At 43.9% G+C, this 15,814-nt stretch overlaps 1 protein-coding gene across 37 annotated transcripts in view; it reads right to left on the bottom strand.

Moving 5' to 3' along the window:
- The window catches only part of tcf7l2 (transcription factor 7 like 2), an 88,971-nt gene that overhangs the window by 12,939 nt on the left and 60,218 nt on the right, over positions 1-15,814 (bottom strand). For all 37 annotated transcript variants that reach the window (XR_010094789.1, XM_063482955.1, XM_063482954.1 and 34 more), the window contains 3 exons: positions 4,830-4,962; positions 2,285-2,387; positions 1,255-1,341 (listed from right to left, as the gene is read on the bottom strand). Coding sequence is in view for 36 of the 37 variants with exons in the window: in XM_063482955.1 (XP_063339025.1) it covers positions 1,255-1,341; positions 2,285-2,387; positions 4,830-4,962 (323 nt within the window). In the remaining variant the exon portion in view is untranslated. The remainder of the gene's footprint in view (positions 1-1,254; positions 1,342-2,284; positions 2,388-4,829; positions 4,963-15,814) is intronic.

The raw sequence follows: 15,814 nt of genomic DNA, 5'->3' as shown, positions 1-15,814 counted from the left end.
ACCCCAGCCAGTATATTCAATTAGCCGCACTGGAAATAAGATGATCACAATGTAGAGGCTGTCATTAAGGGACCAAATTAGCAGTCACTTAAAGCCCAAGTTGGCTGGGTACTGTTGCCAGATGCCAATGTCTGGATAGACCCACCATCTGACCCTTTGCACTTGAGACTTGCTGGGGATGGGCTGTGAGGGGCCCAATCTGACTCTAATGCAGACATCGTTCCAACGAGAAAGCAAAATTGGTGCAAGACAGAATTTAAAAAAAACAGATGCAAAAAAACCTGAAGTAAACCGTGTAGGTTAGCCTATAAATGAAGCTACCCTTTATTCTCAGGGTTATGCTTCACAAAACATAATTCCCTCTTGAAACTGCTCCCTTCCTGCATCTACATGATCCATCAATGTCACAGAGGTCTAAACAAGCCGCCCTCAGGAGCTGCTTTTCCAATCAGGCTGTAATTAAACTAAAGCTTGGCTTCATCCCTAGACTCCAAACCAGCGCCGTCCAAAGTCCCCTGCTGCAGGGGCATGTAGAGTGAGGAGGGAGGAGCAGTGGGAGTGGAGAGAGTGGGAGGCTGTTTGTTTTTCTGTCTTGGTGCTTTTTTGACTCATCCAGACCCACAAATCATGGGGTTTTCAGGCATCCTAAATTAATTACGGTCACTTCCCACACAATAGAGAAGACGTGCGTTCCTCAGGGGAACAATAAGTAGCTAAATGCTGACTGACAAATAGACACACATATGTATAAAAGATGGCAACGAGTACACACACACAATGCCCTCCCATGGGTGCACTAATGTCCAGAGCAGCAGATGAACTGGACCAAAGCACTGGCCGAGTGTCAGACCCCAGCTTATATTACGTAGTCCTCTTCAAAGTGTTGCTGTTTGTTTATCTGTCTGCCTGCTTAAACTCACAGCAAGGACATGCCCCATCTCATTTCACATCAGCCTGACATGCAGCGGGGGTAAATGTTCTTCAGGGGCCTCATTAGAAAATGATAAATATAATTAATATTTGAGCATGCTAGCTGAAGCCCCACACTGGAGAATTGGCCTTTTGAACAGAGATGGGGGAGTGCGAGCGCTCCTTAAGGGAGAAGTTTCTGCTCACATGAGCGCACCCGTGTGTGTGTGTGTGTGTGTGTGCTGCTTGCGCATTGCCCTCACAGCCAACACAAACACACACCAGTGAAGGTACAAGCAAATGAGAACAAGCATGCGTGTGTTTAGCTCTTAGGGCTTAACTCACCTTGACATGGATGCGTTGACAGTGAGCGCAGTTGGGTAGGGGTGTCTAAAACCCCCTGTTGTGATTGGATAAACAGGTTGACCTTGCCTAAGAAGAGGGAAGAAAAGAAGAAAGACAGAAAGGTAAAGGAACAGAGTTGATGGAAGAGGAGAAGCTAAAGCCCTCTGTCTCTCACTTCTCCCCACCGTGGGCCTCTTTATTCTCATTTGATCAGGACAAAAATCTAGGGGATTGCAGAGCGCAGATCAAAGGGAGGAAAACTCTGAACAATTTGAATGCCACAAATCTTGATAGCAATGGCTAATTAAATTTCATAACCCTTCGCTCTGTGTCGACAGAGTGGGGCCCCGTTCCTCCCCAAGCTGGAACTAGGTGTTTTGTTGTGATAATTAAAGACGAAGCGCGGGTCTCTTTAATGGAGCCATCACACTAATTGAGGTCTACACATCCAAAGACAAACAATAATGAATGTAAATTTATACCAAAATAAAGTGCAGCAAATCAAAGGGCGCCATGGCTGCGCTCAAGGCCTCTCTCGGTATTTAGATCGCGGTGAGAAAACATTAAATTAACAGAGCTTAATTTGTAGCCTTTTGTCATATTAACAAGTGTTGACAAGAGTTACCAGGGGAGAGCCCCTATGTGGAATTGTGGGTAAAATACGGGCAATCACAGTTCATTAATCTAATTGAACCATACACAGACATGCAAAATAGTATTTGACACAAAATAGCAAGTTGAGGTTGGTGAGGGCTTAAAGGAGCTGCTGCTCTGGTTAAGCAGCGAGTGTGGAAGTTGGAGGGCCAGCGAGAGACAGAGAAAGCTTTTAAAGCTGTGTCCATAAATCCATAAATGAAATGTATGAAAGGTAATATCCACTTTTCTTGTTTACAGCGCCACTCTTTAATGGTTTAGCTTGATCCGCACCTTTATGCTTAGCAATCATCACAGCATGAAGATGTTTCTAGCCTTTCCGCACAACTTACAGGAGAATAAAGATGAAAGAGAAGTAAAAAAAGGATTTGCTTACTGTGGTACTAACCATCCTAGCGGATGGGGGATCTGGCCGACAGTGCCAGGTGACAGTGGGTAATAAGGAGATATATCTGGAGGATGTGGAGGCCTTGGAATTCCTGTGGAAGAAGAAAAAGTAGAAAAAGAGGATGACAGGAGGAGAGAGGAGGTGGACAGGACGAGACGATGACAGAGAGAGGAGAACCAAAATCTTTGTCAGTGCTGGGATCTTTTCTTTGTTCAGTTTCACATATGAACGGGGCAGACATCACAGGAGTGCAGATGGGAGGAAGAGGAGGAGGAAGAGGGCTTGTTGCATCGAATGTACACAGTGCTAAATCACATTTCCTGATCAAAGGCCTTTGAGGCGGCACAGCGGCACAGTGTGTTGGAAGAGGCAGAGGGGAAGAGAGGTGAGGAGAAAACACCAACACGATTCTTGTCACATTTGTCTGGTGACTCAGAAGATTAATGATATAAAATGACTGAGGTTTAGAAGTTAACAAAACATAGTATCATAATTAAAGCTTTCTATCTGATCAAAGAGCTGCCAATATGGGGCTAGCAGTTGAATCTGCCCGCTGATTTACACTGACAGTCCTCGCTGTATGGGTGTAGTTATTACATACATGAATAAACAAAGCAGTTAAGAGCTTCCTTTTTTTCAAATTCACCTCAATATTTCTGGATTTAAATCAGATTAATAGTCAATTAGCTTTGCATTCGATGCTACCAGAAGTACAACGCAGTGACGATCAAACCCCAATATCCGATCATCAGTCTCCATTCGTTGAAGCGATCCTCAGATTTAGCATAAAACAAGCAGCAAATTTTGTTTTTCACCCACCGACGGTGACAAAGATGTCCAATTTAAGGACAGCTCTTTTTGAGGGCATCGCCGAGCAATCACAGCATCCACGGTGTTGCCTTTACTCTCTGTGGCAGCTGACAGGCGAAGGAGCTGCATCGACAAGCTGCCCCGAACGAATGCCTTGAAAAGGTCTCGTACACAGCCAGCTGTAAAAATAACTTTCTCTCTCATGACAAACTTGAAACAGGGAACACTAGACAAGTGTAAAAGCGTGGCAGGGAGGGGTTTATGTGCAGCAGACCAGGAACTGGGGGACATTTTTTATTTCTTTCTTTTTTTGGCTGGCTGATGTGCGTTTCTTCCACACAGCTTGCTTTTGCCCATCCAGCTGATGCTTCAGGTATTTTGGCCTGTGGTAACAAAGCCAACGTAAACCCAGATGAATCTTCATAGATTAAAGACGTTGGCTTCTGCTGGTGTTTGTTCCCAACTGATTTAGCTCCACCAGGATCTGACTCTTGAGGAATTATGGTACGTATGGACTCTTCTTTCCAAAGCAGGAAACTTTTCTTGGGAGTACAGTTATAACAAAAGCGAGTTCTATAAAAAAAAAAAAAAAGAAAGCCTGTGGAAAATTATCCCATCGCCACCCAGCGCTCAAGACCTAATATAGCTCATTAATTAATTAAACACTGTGCCCAATTAAGCAGCCCCATTAAGCACTACATTAAACAGCAGCTGGCACATTATTTCCCCTTTGTAAGGGCCATCATAATAAGGGAACATTATTACCTAAAACACTAAGTGAATCCACCAGAGACCTCTGAAAAGCATGAAATTATTCAGCACACTGAAAATGCATTAACCTGAAAGGACGGGCTGAATGACAGTTAGCAAAATTAAGTGCTGGGTCAAGATGCTCGTGGAAATGAATGAAATTGCCTTAAAAAAAAAAGTGTGCTGAATGAATGTAGGAGACTGAATTGTGGGTATAAACATGGACGCTGACTGCAGGATCAACAGGCTATAAAGCAGGCGTGGAGAAAACCTGTAAAAGTCTGTGTAAATCTTTCATACTGAGGAGTTTTGTGCACTTAGTTGAAAACTGTGTGCTTGCTGGTCTTTAAACGTAAAGCGCTCCCACTACAGTGGCAGTATTATTTTGAGCATTGACAATTAGAGCGGTGGCTGTTTACTGAATTCCACGTTTAACGAGAAGTTTACGAGGCACTCTGCAAGGTTGTTGTTCTAAAATGTAAGGCCCTTTTTTTTTTACCGCCCTCAATCAAAACCAAACGATTTTAGTGAGCATGATAGCTGAATCAATCAGAAACAGATTAGAGCAGCAGTTTTCAATAAGAAGCACTTGAGCTGACCTTGTCCTACATTAAGTATCTTGTAAACAGTGCTAGTCATGTTTATGAAGTCATCAAATGAGCAATTAATGGAATAAATAAGCTTTTTTTTTTGTTTCATTCCTTTTCACATTACCTGCATTGAAAGTGTGACAAGAACACGACTACATACTGTTCAAAGAGCTGTGGTTCCTTATCAAAGAAGAGAAGCTTATGTGTTTTTTCACCCCTTGAGACTTATTCTTAATTTGTTCGGAACATAATTGGGTTTTCGGGAGGTTCATCCTGACGCTTTTGGAAAACAAGTGCACTTAATTCTGAAGGTGTTTTGAGCAGAAATCAAACACGCCCGTCTCCGCACGCCAGTTAAACTGTGAAAACGCTCCGGACCGTACCTGTTTTGGGATCCACGTCTGTCTGTAGGTGAGGTGGGGGGTTCCCCGGTGTGAAGTGTTCATTGCTGTAGGTGATCAGAGGCGTGAGAGGGTGCACATGGTGGGGGTGCTGTACCACTGGAACCTTATTAGACTGAGAGACAAGAGAGAGGAGGAGGATACAGAGAAAGATAGATGGACAGCGATAAAGAAAGAGGAAAGGAGGGGAGAGAGAAAAAAAAAAGAGGCGAGGATGTTAATATTTGGGATGTGAGTTAAAGATTGCAGGCGCCTGCCATAGAGTTACAACTTGAAAGTTCTCCAAAGAAGAGCTATCAAATTCTGGGTATACTCAAGGCGCCAAACCACCAAACCACAGTGAAAATAGCATGGTTTGTAATTAAAAACACTTCTGTGGTGTCACTCTGGAATTCGGTAACACAATCTAAGAGGCTTGTGGGGTTGCCTGTTCACATTTGAGTTTGATGTGTGATGAGGCACTTTTAACCACGGTTGTAAGTGAAGTAATCGATCATCTGTAAACCACAAAAATCAAGGGAGTGCGCGCGTATATCCACAGTCATTAGCAGCTCTCCGCTCAGCTCTCGAGCCTCCTTCTGCTATCCCCTTCCCTCTATCTATTCCCCCAGGGCCCCGGTTCACGGAGGGTATGGGTGTATTGTAATAAAAGGGTTAGGAGAGAAGAGGTGGGGCCGTAAATCCATTTCTGCATTTTTGCCAAATTAGTTTTAGCTATGTAATCTTCTCTTTGTGCTTCTAAGTGGCGCAGGCCCCCTTTTTTTTTTCAATTACCCAAAGATTACAGTTGAGCTTTAGGGGTGTGCTGCCGTGGGCCCCGGAGCTCAGCCCCCCTCTCATCAGGCCAGGGCTGGGGACAGACTAATACACACAGTCCCCAACCACAAGATAACCAGATTAGAGCTCTGCTGTAGATTAGGCTGGTGGCAGAGGGTGCTCTCGCCTCTTTACCCACACATCCTTATCCTGCCCTCAGCAGTCAAAGAAGCAGCACTAATCAGGCTTATCATAACATGGATGATATGTTCAGGGGGAGAGGAGTGAGACACCAAGCTGCTTGCGTGCGTATGTGTGTGTTCAGTCTGCTCTCTCGTAGGCCACACACCCTCATTAGTGACTTTAACCCATGCAAGAAAGAAAGAAAAAAAAAAAAGCTCCACTGTGGCACATTTCCAAAAGACTTTGAAAAACATTAATGGGACTAGATGTTGGCAGGGGAGGAGGAGGAGTGTGTGTGTGGGGGGGATACATGCATAAGATACTCAGCTGCCCAGTGCTCATTGACAATACAAATGCAAAGCTACGGGCCCAGGGCAAGACAAATGTGAGCAGAGATTAATGCTGCAAACTAATCATCCGCCCAGTCTGTTTGAGGCTGAAGTTAATATCGTGTCTGTGTGAGAGCCCGATGCACCAACAGCCCATTCAGAGTCCCGTGCTAAATTTTCACTGGGTAGTTAAAGCTGTCTATCTGCATGGTCGGTACAAGCATGGCCATCTAGACCTCTATTCTATAATGGCAATGCTGGGGGAGTGGGAAGAGAGTGTGTGGAAGAGGGGTGGGGGGCATTCCCTATTGCCGTGGTCCCAATGAAAGATTAATGAACCCCAGCAGAACTCCAGGGAGGCAGAGAGAGACTCCTGGGACTCATTCACAGCCCTGAGCTGAAAAGGCTAGGGAGGGGAAAAGGGAGAGAGGGTTTGGGGCGGGTGTGTGTGTTTGTGTGTCAGGGTTGGAGGGGTGGATAGATGGAATGGGATTCGTTAAAAAGAAACACAAACGAAGGCACTCATTGTTGCTTAGGGAATCCTTATCTGATCTGCACACCCAGAATAGAGGGATGAAAAAAAAGGTGGAAAAAACAATCGTGATAGAGGTTACGGCAGCTGCTGAATGTGGCCGATGAGTCGGCAGCTGAATGCTAGTAGATGGCCTCGGTCTCTCCCTCTCTCCCTCTTTTTGTCCCCCCATCTCCACCACCTCATCGCTCACCTCCTAACCTCCTCCTTCACGTCTCTCCGCTCCTCCCTCGGGTAATGATGTGAAAGAATGTTGTCAATTCTTCAACTCTCTGCACTGAAAAAGCTTTAGTGGCCATTTAAATGAGTTCTTTTGTCCAGGGACCCCGGCCATTGAGAAGACAGTTCAAAATGCCCATCCACTGAGTCCACATTTAGACAGAGGGTGTTAGAGAGGGTGTGTATGGGACTAAGAGGGAGGGAGAGAAGTAGAGGGCAGACGATTTACATCACAGTCACTTGTGGTATAAGAGTGTCCTCATTTTTTTTTCCTGAAAAGCTCAGAGTGATGCAAATAGCAGTAGGCTGAACTGCCTGCTAGAGGTGGAAAAACGTGAAGGCAGAAAAAGGACACTAACATAAACTCAAGTTTTGGTGTTTGTTGCAAGACTTTAAAGGTAGGTCCTTTAAAAGAAGCCTTTACAGTTTGAGGACTCAAGAATTGGTCAAACTAGCCCCCACTGTGTTATCTACATCCTGCTTACATCAATCAGTCAGCTGATATCGACCTTCTTCCATCAGCTAATACGCACACTCTGCATTTTTTGCGATCATCATAATCACTTCACTTCCTGCTGACGTCAAGTCAGTACCCGGTGGTCCCTTGCGGAAAAGAGGCCCAGCACCTGCCCTGTGGCCCACTGTGGGACAATGCAAGGCCCAGGACTCGTCTAACAGGCTGCTGGGTGCTTCAGCCGCACAGGGCCCACACAGGGAAACAAAAAGCAGGCGACGTGGGAGGCTTTACTCTCCCTGCTCCACAAAAGCCAGGGGTAAAAGGAAAAGAACATTTCCTGCCCCTACACCCCCGCTGACTCGCATCCTTCCCACCACCTATGTCGTGAAAATAAACAAATATAGCAGGAGACGGACGTGCCGCTCTGCAGATGTGACGAGCTGATTCGCGAGCTCGAGAAAGAGATTTCGCATTCAAAACAGCCTGAAGTAAAATTTAAGGGCACCCTCTTGTGCGAACATCAGTGAGCACGTTTACTCTTTCCACATCCAGGACACAGATATGGCACCTGCTGCTGAAATCCACCCAGCAGACACAAACAGAAGCAGCAGTTGTTGGCGTTTGATTGTGTTATTAATATCGCCTTGGCTCTTTTTTTATTCTGATCCGCTCCTCTTTCTTCCAGATGTGAGGTTAAAATGCTCACAGGAAGCCTGCATGTTTTAATAGGGTCATAATCAGCCTCTTCCTGCAAATTCAATCCATCTCAGCAAGTGCATAAATAAAAACTATATGTAATATATATAGTAGCTGGTAACTTCCATCAGTGAAAAGCCTTTCAGATGTCAGACCTCTTGGAAGGGAGAAGGGGTACAGGAGAAATCAGGGGGGGAATAAAGTGACAGCAGGACAGAGTAAGACAAAGGGAGGGGGACAGAGAGGTGGAGGCCAGACAGGAAAAAGCTGTTGGCCTTGCATTTCCGCCTGGTGGGACCTCGCAGGGCCAATTTGAGCCCTAAATGTGAAGGTGGCGACCTTGTGGGCCCAGTGGGTGGCTGGGCAGGGGGCTAGAGCCTCTGTCTCCCTGCTTCATGTCATGATATGATGAGTTGTCACAACAGCTTGCGGGGCGCTAATGAGCTGTAGTGAGGCCGGGGCAGGGAAGGGAGACCGGGAAGAGAGGGGTGAGGGATGTGGGGATGACAGTGGCGTGATGGATTGGGGTCCTCCAAATTCCAAAGCAAGCAGGAAAAGCTGCCAGAGCACACTGCCTCTCCCAGAACATGCAAGTGGCCGGAATCCAAATCACATGGAGTGACACCACACAGAAAACAACACAACAGCAATAGTGGGAAGCTGGGAGGGGGGGATGTGTGTGTGCGCATGATTTGATATAAAGCAAAACAAAAAAAAACAAAAAAAGAAACAAAGTACAAACGGTGCTGCCACTAATCTAATCATCTGGTATCAATCGATGCTGTCCTGCTGAAATCTGTTTACACAGAATTAGTTTTCCTTTGGGAGGCATAGAGTGCCCCCTCCAGGCTACAGATATTAATCTCTAAGCAAACGCCATATCATACCAATGAATGTTCAAACACACACACACACACACACGCTAGTCCTCGTAACACTCAGCCAAATCAATCCTCAGATTCAAGCAGACAATCTAAAGGAATACTTAGAGATTAGCAGCGATGGAATATGAAATGCTCTGACAAATTACAGGCTTATCAAAGCCATGACCTTCCAGCATAACATGCTGATTAAAACTCTGCTACATTTCAAAAATAATAATTTTTTGGTTAATCAGAAGAAGAAGCAGGAGAAGAAGAAGAAGAAAACTCCTCAAAATATTAAGAACCTGGGGATTGTAAGGGGAGGGGGGGGGTGATTTAAAAAGCAGATATGGAGGTGTTGATCAGTTTTCTCTTGCAGAGAAGATGCGTCTCCGAGGGCAAGAGGCTCCCGAGACCACAGTATATTTAAAAGTTAATCTATTCACTTTGCTGCAGTGACATGCTGACTGCTTGATCAGAGCGCTGAACAAAAATATTATGTGGGCCAGAGCCTTTGCTCCCCTTCCTCCTGCTCTCTTCACTAACACTCAAGTCATTCGTCATCATTTATTTTTTTCCTTCTGCTTCCCATCTTTGATAGTCGGCACATCAAATAGAATCGCAGAAAGGACATGTTCTGATATGTCACAGATAAATAAAACTGCGCACAAATAGCTTAAATATGAAGTGGTATTTTGGTAGAGCTGTTGTATTCTGTGAAGACAAATCATCCTCTTAGACACACGTGTGTTCAAGCTTTTTTCCCCCTCTTCCTTTTCAGTGTAAACAGCCTCTTGAACTCACATACCTGAGTTAAAGGAGGCTTCTCTGAGAGGTGATATTGTATGACGGCGTTAAGAGCCAGACTGAACTGTGCCTTTTGAAATGCAATCAGTCCCTAAGAATTTCATCAGAAAGCCGAGCAATTAGAATCTGAATTGAATGGCAACATTAACAAAAGAATATGTTAATCTGTGAGGTTGCCCCAAATCTTATTTTACATTTCACAGCTAAGACATGAGTTTGATCAAATATTATCAAGTCAATAATTCTCCTCTTGAGAGAATCACGTCTATTGCCTTTTTAATTAATTTAAGCACATTGTTTATAACGTTTATTATGTGGGCTTTAAAGTTATGCTCATAAGTGTGTGGCAAAAAACAAATGAATAAATAAATAAATAAAAATATTTGGGATACTGGTCTTGGATCAAGCTCAGGCATGCACATACACAAGCACACAAACACGCACAAGTTTTCAACGTCAGAGTATTTCTAACAGGCTTTTTTTTTTAAAAATCAAGTGACCACCACTCTGTCAGCCACCCTCCCCGCACCCCCCAAAAAACCCCACTCCCCTCCTCCCTTTCCCCTCACCTATCTACAACCGGCCTGCACCACAACAGCAACCTGTCAAAACAATGTTAAAACCCTTCAGTGGTAAGAAAAAGCAGAGACAGTGAAGAAGCAGGGGAGCAGCGCTGCGTTACTCACCCAGCTGCTCAGATTGAGGTGCCAGCAGCCCACCTGCTGGAGGAGAGAGAGCCCGGGGCCTAGGACTCCTGCCTTGGCTCCCGTCTCCTCCGGCCCGGCTGGAGCTCCATCCCGCGGGTACATGACCCCCTCGGTCCCACCCCCACCCCCACCCCTGCCTTCTCCTCCTCCTCCTCCTCCTTCTTCTTCCACCTGCCCCCCCCCCAGCTCCTCCTTCCCCGTCTACGCCGGGAAAAAGCCCTCTCGCTTTCCTTGGCCGCTCCTCTCCTTCACTTCTTCTCTTCCTCCTTTGTCTGTTCCTGTCTTGACTCCTTCCTCCACTGTGTGCGAGTGTATTGCCGGGCATGTGTGGCGCGAGTGTGCATGTGTGTTTATCGTCCCCCCTCGCTTTGCGTTTGGTGCCGCAGCCAGCTGACCATTGTTCCCTCAGGTTTTTGACATTAGAGTGCGTGTGTCTCCTGACGTGTCTAGAGCAGGCTCAGGGTCTGAGGCCTAGTTTCCCCCCCATAAACACAGTCACCAAATCCTCTCCACCCATCCACCCACCCACCCACATCTGCCTGCTCAAAAAAAAAGGAGGAAAAAAAAGAGGAACGAAAATCCCCCAAAATCCTTCACTCTAACCACAGAAGCACTTGCTCTTTGCGGCCAGCAGTCTCCTCTTCTTTGTCAGAGAAAGTTTTGATGCCGGTGACAAGAAGTATAAGAAGTGAAAGCCAGAATGTGGACAGAGAGAAGGAAAAATTACTCTGAGCAGTTGTTCAGCACTGCAGTAGTCTTCCCACTAGCTATACTCCAGAAAAAAATACTCACGAACACACACACACACATACATATACACACAAAATCAGTTATTACCCAAATCCCTGCTGTACGTTGGGTCTGTGTATGTGTTTCTTAAGAGTGTGTGTGTGTATGTGTGTGGGCTCTGCTGTGCCTCCAGGATGCCCAGAGACGAACTGGCATCTTGAAAAGCTTTGGCTACAAGGTAAAGCGAGCAAAGCGAGAGATGGAGACAAAGAGGAGAGAGAGAGAGCAGGAGAGAGAGAGAGATAGAAAGTGGAAAAAAAAAGGAACAAGACACAACAACATCCACAAAGGGAGGGCAGGCTCAGCAAAGTGTGGCCAACAGTCACTTTATCTGTGTGATGCTGACAGTCCCCTCTTCATGCCCACTTTCCAGGGGAGAAACCAAGGAGAGGGAGAGAAAGTCTTCACTCTGACACAGACGTGGCACCTTTCGTTGCAATCTTTCTCTTTTTTTTGGTTCCTGTCCTCCACCCCGCTCTACTTTTTTTCCCTCTAAACAATACCTTAGAGTGGAGAACAATTCTTCTTTTAACCCCCCCTCCTCCCTCCTTCCAACTCAATTCAAGGTTCATGTGAACAAGGCCTCGAGCCCCTCCTCACTGCCCTCTCTTCCCTGTTCTCCTTTTTCTCTGCAACTATTTCACCTTCAAGACCATTATTCTTCTGAATACTGAAACCAAACAATAAGCTTTGTGTGGTCAAGATTTTTTTTCCCCCCGAGCAATTCAAAAGATGTGCCATCCACTGCAGAAATAGACGAGATTCATTTAAAAGGGAAATCCTTCAAACGAGACTTTTCATTTATTATTTAAAAAAAGAAAATAAAAACGTTCCAGAATTTTGCAATGCTGTTTGTTCGCTTTATTTATTTAGTTTTGGGTGTAGCAATAAAATAAATAAATAAATGAAATATCCAACAATATTTTGTTCATCCTAACATGACTGAGAAAAAAAGAGAAGGATGAAATATAAAAAAAATGTTTAATAAACTGAGAGGAAACAAAAAAATGCTACATGATGAGTAAATTTTTTTTTCATTGCAACAAATTAATTATTTAAAGTAATAAGTCAAACTGTCCAACTTTTTAAAGAGATTTTAAATTTTGCATTCTATGATAATAATAATTAGGCTTGCCTTTCTTTAATTATCTTACCACCTGAACCTGAATAAGAACCATGACAAATTAAATATTTATAGAATAAATGTCACATTTATTCTATTTTTTTAACATGACCTAAATAAGAATATCAATAAAAAAATTAAAAATAAAGTTTAACTACAGAGAGAAAATTTAGGAAATGTAGAAACAAGCAATAATTTCTTTTTTGGAAGTGAGGTCAGAGAAATGAAAACACGAATGTTTCTCATTACAGCATTTTAAAAGCTGGCAACAGAAACAACTGCAAAGTTTTTTTTTTTTGTTTTATTCTTAATACAACAGAGACTTTGTTTTCCTCAAAATACGCTCTCGCTTTCTTTTCCTCCTGCACTCGCTCAGCCTCTCTGCCGCTGTTAGGACCCTGCTCTTCCCTTGGCCTGCAGCAGGCAGTCCTGAGGCCCTTAAAGCCAAAACAAAGCCCTGGGAATGTCCTTTACACAACTTGAACAATAGCGCCGGGACTCCAGCTTGACAAGTAAAAGAGCTCCGACAAGGCGGTGGCTAATTGCCTGCCCTCCCTCCATTCAGCCGCTCCGCCACACTCCTGCCATCTCCTTTTGTCCCATGTGCACTTTCTTAAGTAAACTGCCAGTTTGCCAGCAAGTGATGGACAGCTCCCAATCATCCAGCCACAATGGCATCCACGCCACAACACAAGAGAGCACAGGGAGGATAAAAAAAACTTTAAAAAAAACCCTTTTTTTAAATTCGACAGTCTAAGATGTTCGCACGAGACTGAAAAGTGTGCGAGGGGAAAAAAGAAAAGAAAAAGAATGACGGACAAAAAGTTTTACAAAACAAGGAAATGAAACAACCTATGACCTTAGCAGTTCATTGTTTTCTCTGATAAATCACGACAATCGGAGCCAAAATGCACGAGCACCAACTTCAAAGCCCTCAGCAATTACTATAATAATTACAGTATAATTATGATATTTCCAAAAAATTCTATTTGAGTAAAAAAAAATTGAAATTCTTTTAAACACACAAAATCCAAATGAAATATTGACTCTGATTTTTTTTTTTATATATTACCAGAAGAACAAGAACAGCAGATGTGAGCGGCGATCAGATTTACTTAAATTAAAACGTCAATAAAATATATATTTTAAAACTGATTCGATACGAATAACAGCATGCATGAATTAAAACGTAAAATAGCAGCATTTTATTTTTTAAAGCACACAATAAATAAGAATCGTATTTGGTTTGATGTGTTAGAATAATGCACCCCTGTCAGGCTGTCAGGACAAAGCAATCAAACAGTGCCTTTCATTATCCAAATTGTCAATCTGTCACTTAGCAACATAAGTGTTATAAATTGCCAAACGGAGCACAGAAAAATATCCACGGATAGATTCAATCAAAACATGATATTTAAAGTCAAACAAGCACCAGAAAATTAAGCACAGCTGTAATTAAAATGTTGAAAAGTCTTACCATTTAAAAGAGCTGTATTTGAGATGCTGCTCGGTTCCTGGTTAAAACAAGCATGCTGGCACTCATGGTAGTGCACAGACTCCAAGCAGACTCCCACCACCATGTCAGCCACTAATCCACTGGGGGGCAGCACCTCATCTACGGCAGCCCCTCGCTAAAGCCCGATGGGTTAAGCCGATAAGACAGCGGCCGGAGGACCGGGCGACAGCCAAGGTAATGCTGGAGCGACTTTAGGACGGCAGCCCTTCGGGTCCCAGAGCGGGGGGAAGGACCGCGAGCAAGCAGCCAGAGCTGGCTGTTCACTCTCAGCCACCTCACGCATTCAAATGCACACTCAGAGGCTGCGCTGCTCTTCTCCGCGTCTGTCCGGGACTCCCTCTTTACCCCTTGCCCATCTTCATATCCCCCCTAATAAGCTCTTTTGTGTCCATCTCTCTTTCTTTGATAAGTTGAAAGAACAACAAAAAGAGGGCGAGAAAGAAAAGCTTTCATTCAGCTTGCTTGGCAGACATAAAGGTAGTGGAGTGCCGTCTATAGGAGTTGCCCTAACTTGGCTAAACTCAAGCAGCGGGGTGTCTCTCGTCATGTCATTAATCCCCAAAACTAGCCACGCTCCATTCACTGCTAGTCACACTAAATTAAATGCAAAATCAAAAACACAAACGCCGGGCAGAAGAAGTGTCAGAAAAAGGGGAAAAAAAGGCTAGAGAAAGCTTTCCGATCCAGGGCAAAGGGTGTGTGGTGTTGCAGCCACGTTGCCCCTAAGTCCTGCCCGTCGGTAGCCCCAATTTTTGATGTAGGAAGCCCCAGGAAGAAAAAAAAAAACAGTCTCACAAAAGACAAAAAAAACAGACATTTATCACCAAAAGAGCCTGTCACTGTAGTACAGCTTTTGCACCTCCAACTCTCCTGCCTGAACTCTCTTAAGACAACTGAGGCGGGAAAAGGAGCCCCAACTCCAAAGTCAAACCTGCCAGACAACAAGGCAACAACAGCAGTTAAAACAATACCCAAAAATACAAATAAATGGATACAAGCTGTGGACGGTTTTCAGGAGAGCTGGCAATAGTAAATTCAACCCGGCCAACTGGTGGCTTGAAGAGAGGAAGCCCACTCTTAAAGCCGTGATCCGACCATCCGCTATACCACCGCTGTGAGCCTTTTAACCACAGCAGAAAAAAAATTACTATTGATCTTCAAATGGCGATAATTGAAAAGATCAAAAAGATTAAACAAAAAGAAAAAGAGAGAAAAATCAAGAATGTGCTGACTTACCATGTTGTGCTCCTTTTTTGTTGCAAGATTTTGTTTAAATAAAAAAAATATTTGCTCAAAGATGCAGCATTGGAGGTGTCAAATTTTTGTAGCCGTCTCTTGATCGTATTACTTCCACAGTCCTGGTTTCCAATGCGTCTGAACTTTTTCCCTTTCTCTTTTATTTTGTTTGTGGTACCTAGCCTTTTTTTCCCCCTGCTTAAGACTTTAAAAGCCTTCAGCTCAGTAAAGCAGCACAAATTATCTTGCCACCTTGCTCAGCTCTGATGCTTTGGCCGCTAACTTTGGAAGGCCCTTTACTACTGCATCAAAATTAGCATTGTCAAAGCAGTTAATGAATATTAATATTGTATTTGTCATTGGAGCTGGCCCATTGCTGAACTCCAAGTCATCCATCAGGGACAAGATTAAGCACACAATTATTTCTGACTGACAGGGACCAAATCTGGAAGATTTTTTTTTTCCCCTCCAACAATTTAAAGAAAAAGACACAACATCATCTTAAGGTACCTCCCATGAGACGAGACAAGATTAATACACTTTTAATGAAGCAAGATTTCATGGTGCACGAACAGCAGGAACCTCGAGAAAAAAAAGGAGAGAGGAATATAGAAATATTTCGGCTCAATTTCTACAATCTTTTAAGCACTGGATTTATAAATTACAACTAATTTCGATGACAGGAGACAAAATTTTACCTCAAAGATTTATATTTTTTTGGAGTGAAAAACATTTGTTCTCTCAGGTATCTTTA

This window comes from Pelmatolapia mariae, linkage group LG8 (genome assembly GCF_036321145.2).
Source record: "Pelmatolapia mariae isolate MD_Pm_ZW linkage group LG8, Pm_UMD_F_2, whole genome shotgun sequence".
In the NCBI taxonomy this organism is placed as follows: domain Eukaryota; kingdom Metazoa; phylum Chordata; class Actinopteri; order Cichliformes; family Cichlidae; genus Pelmatolapia; species Pelmatolapia mariae.
The sequence above is the reverse complement of the archived record's forward strand: the minus strand, read 5'-3'. Positions and strand labels throughout refer to the sequence as shown.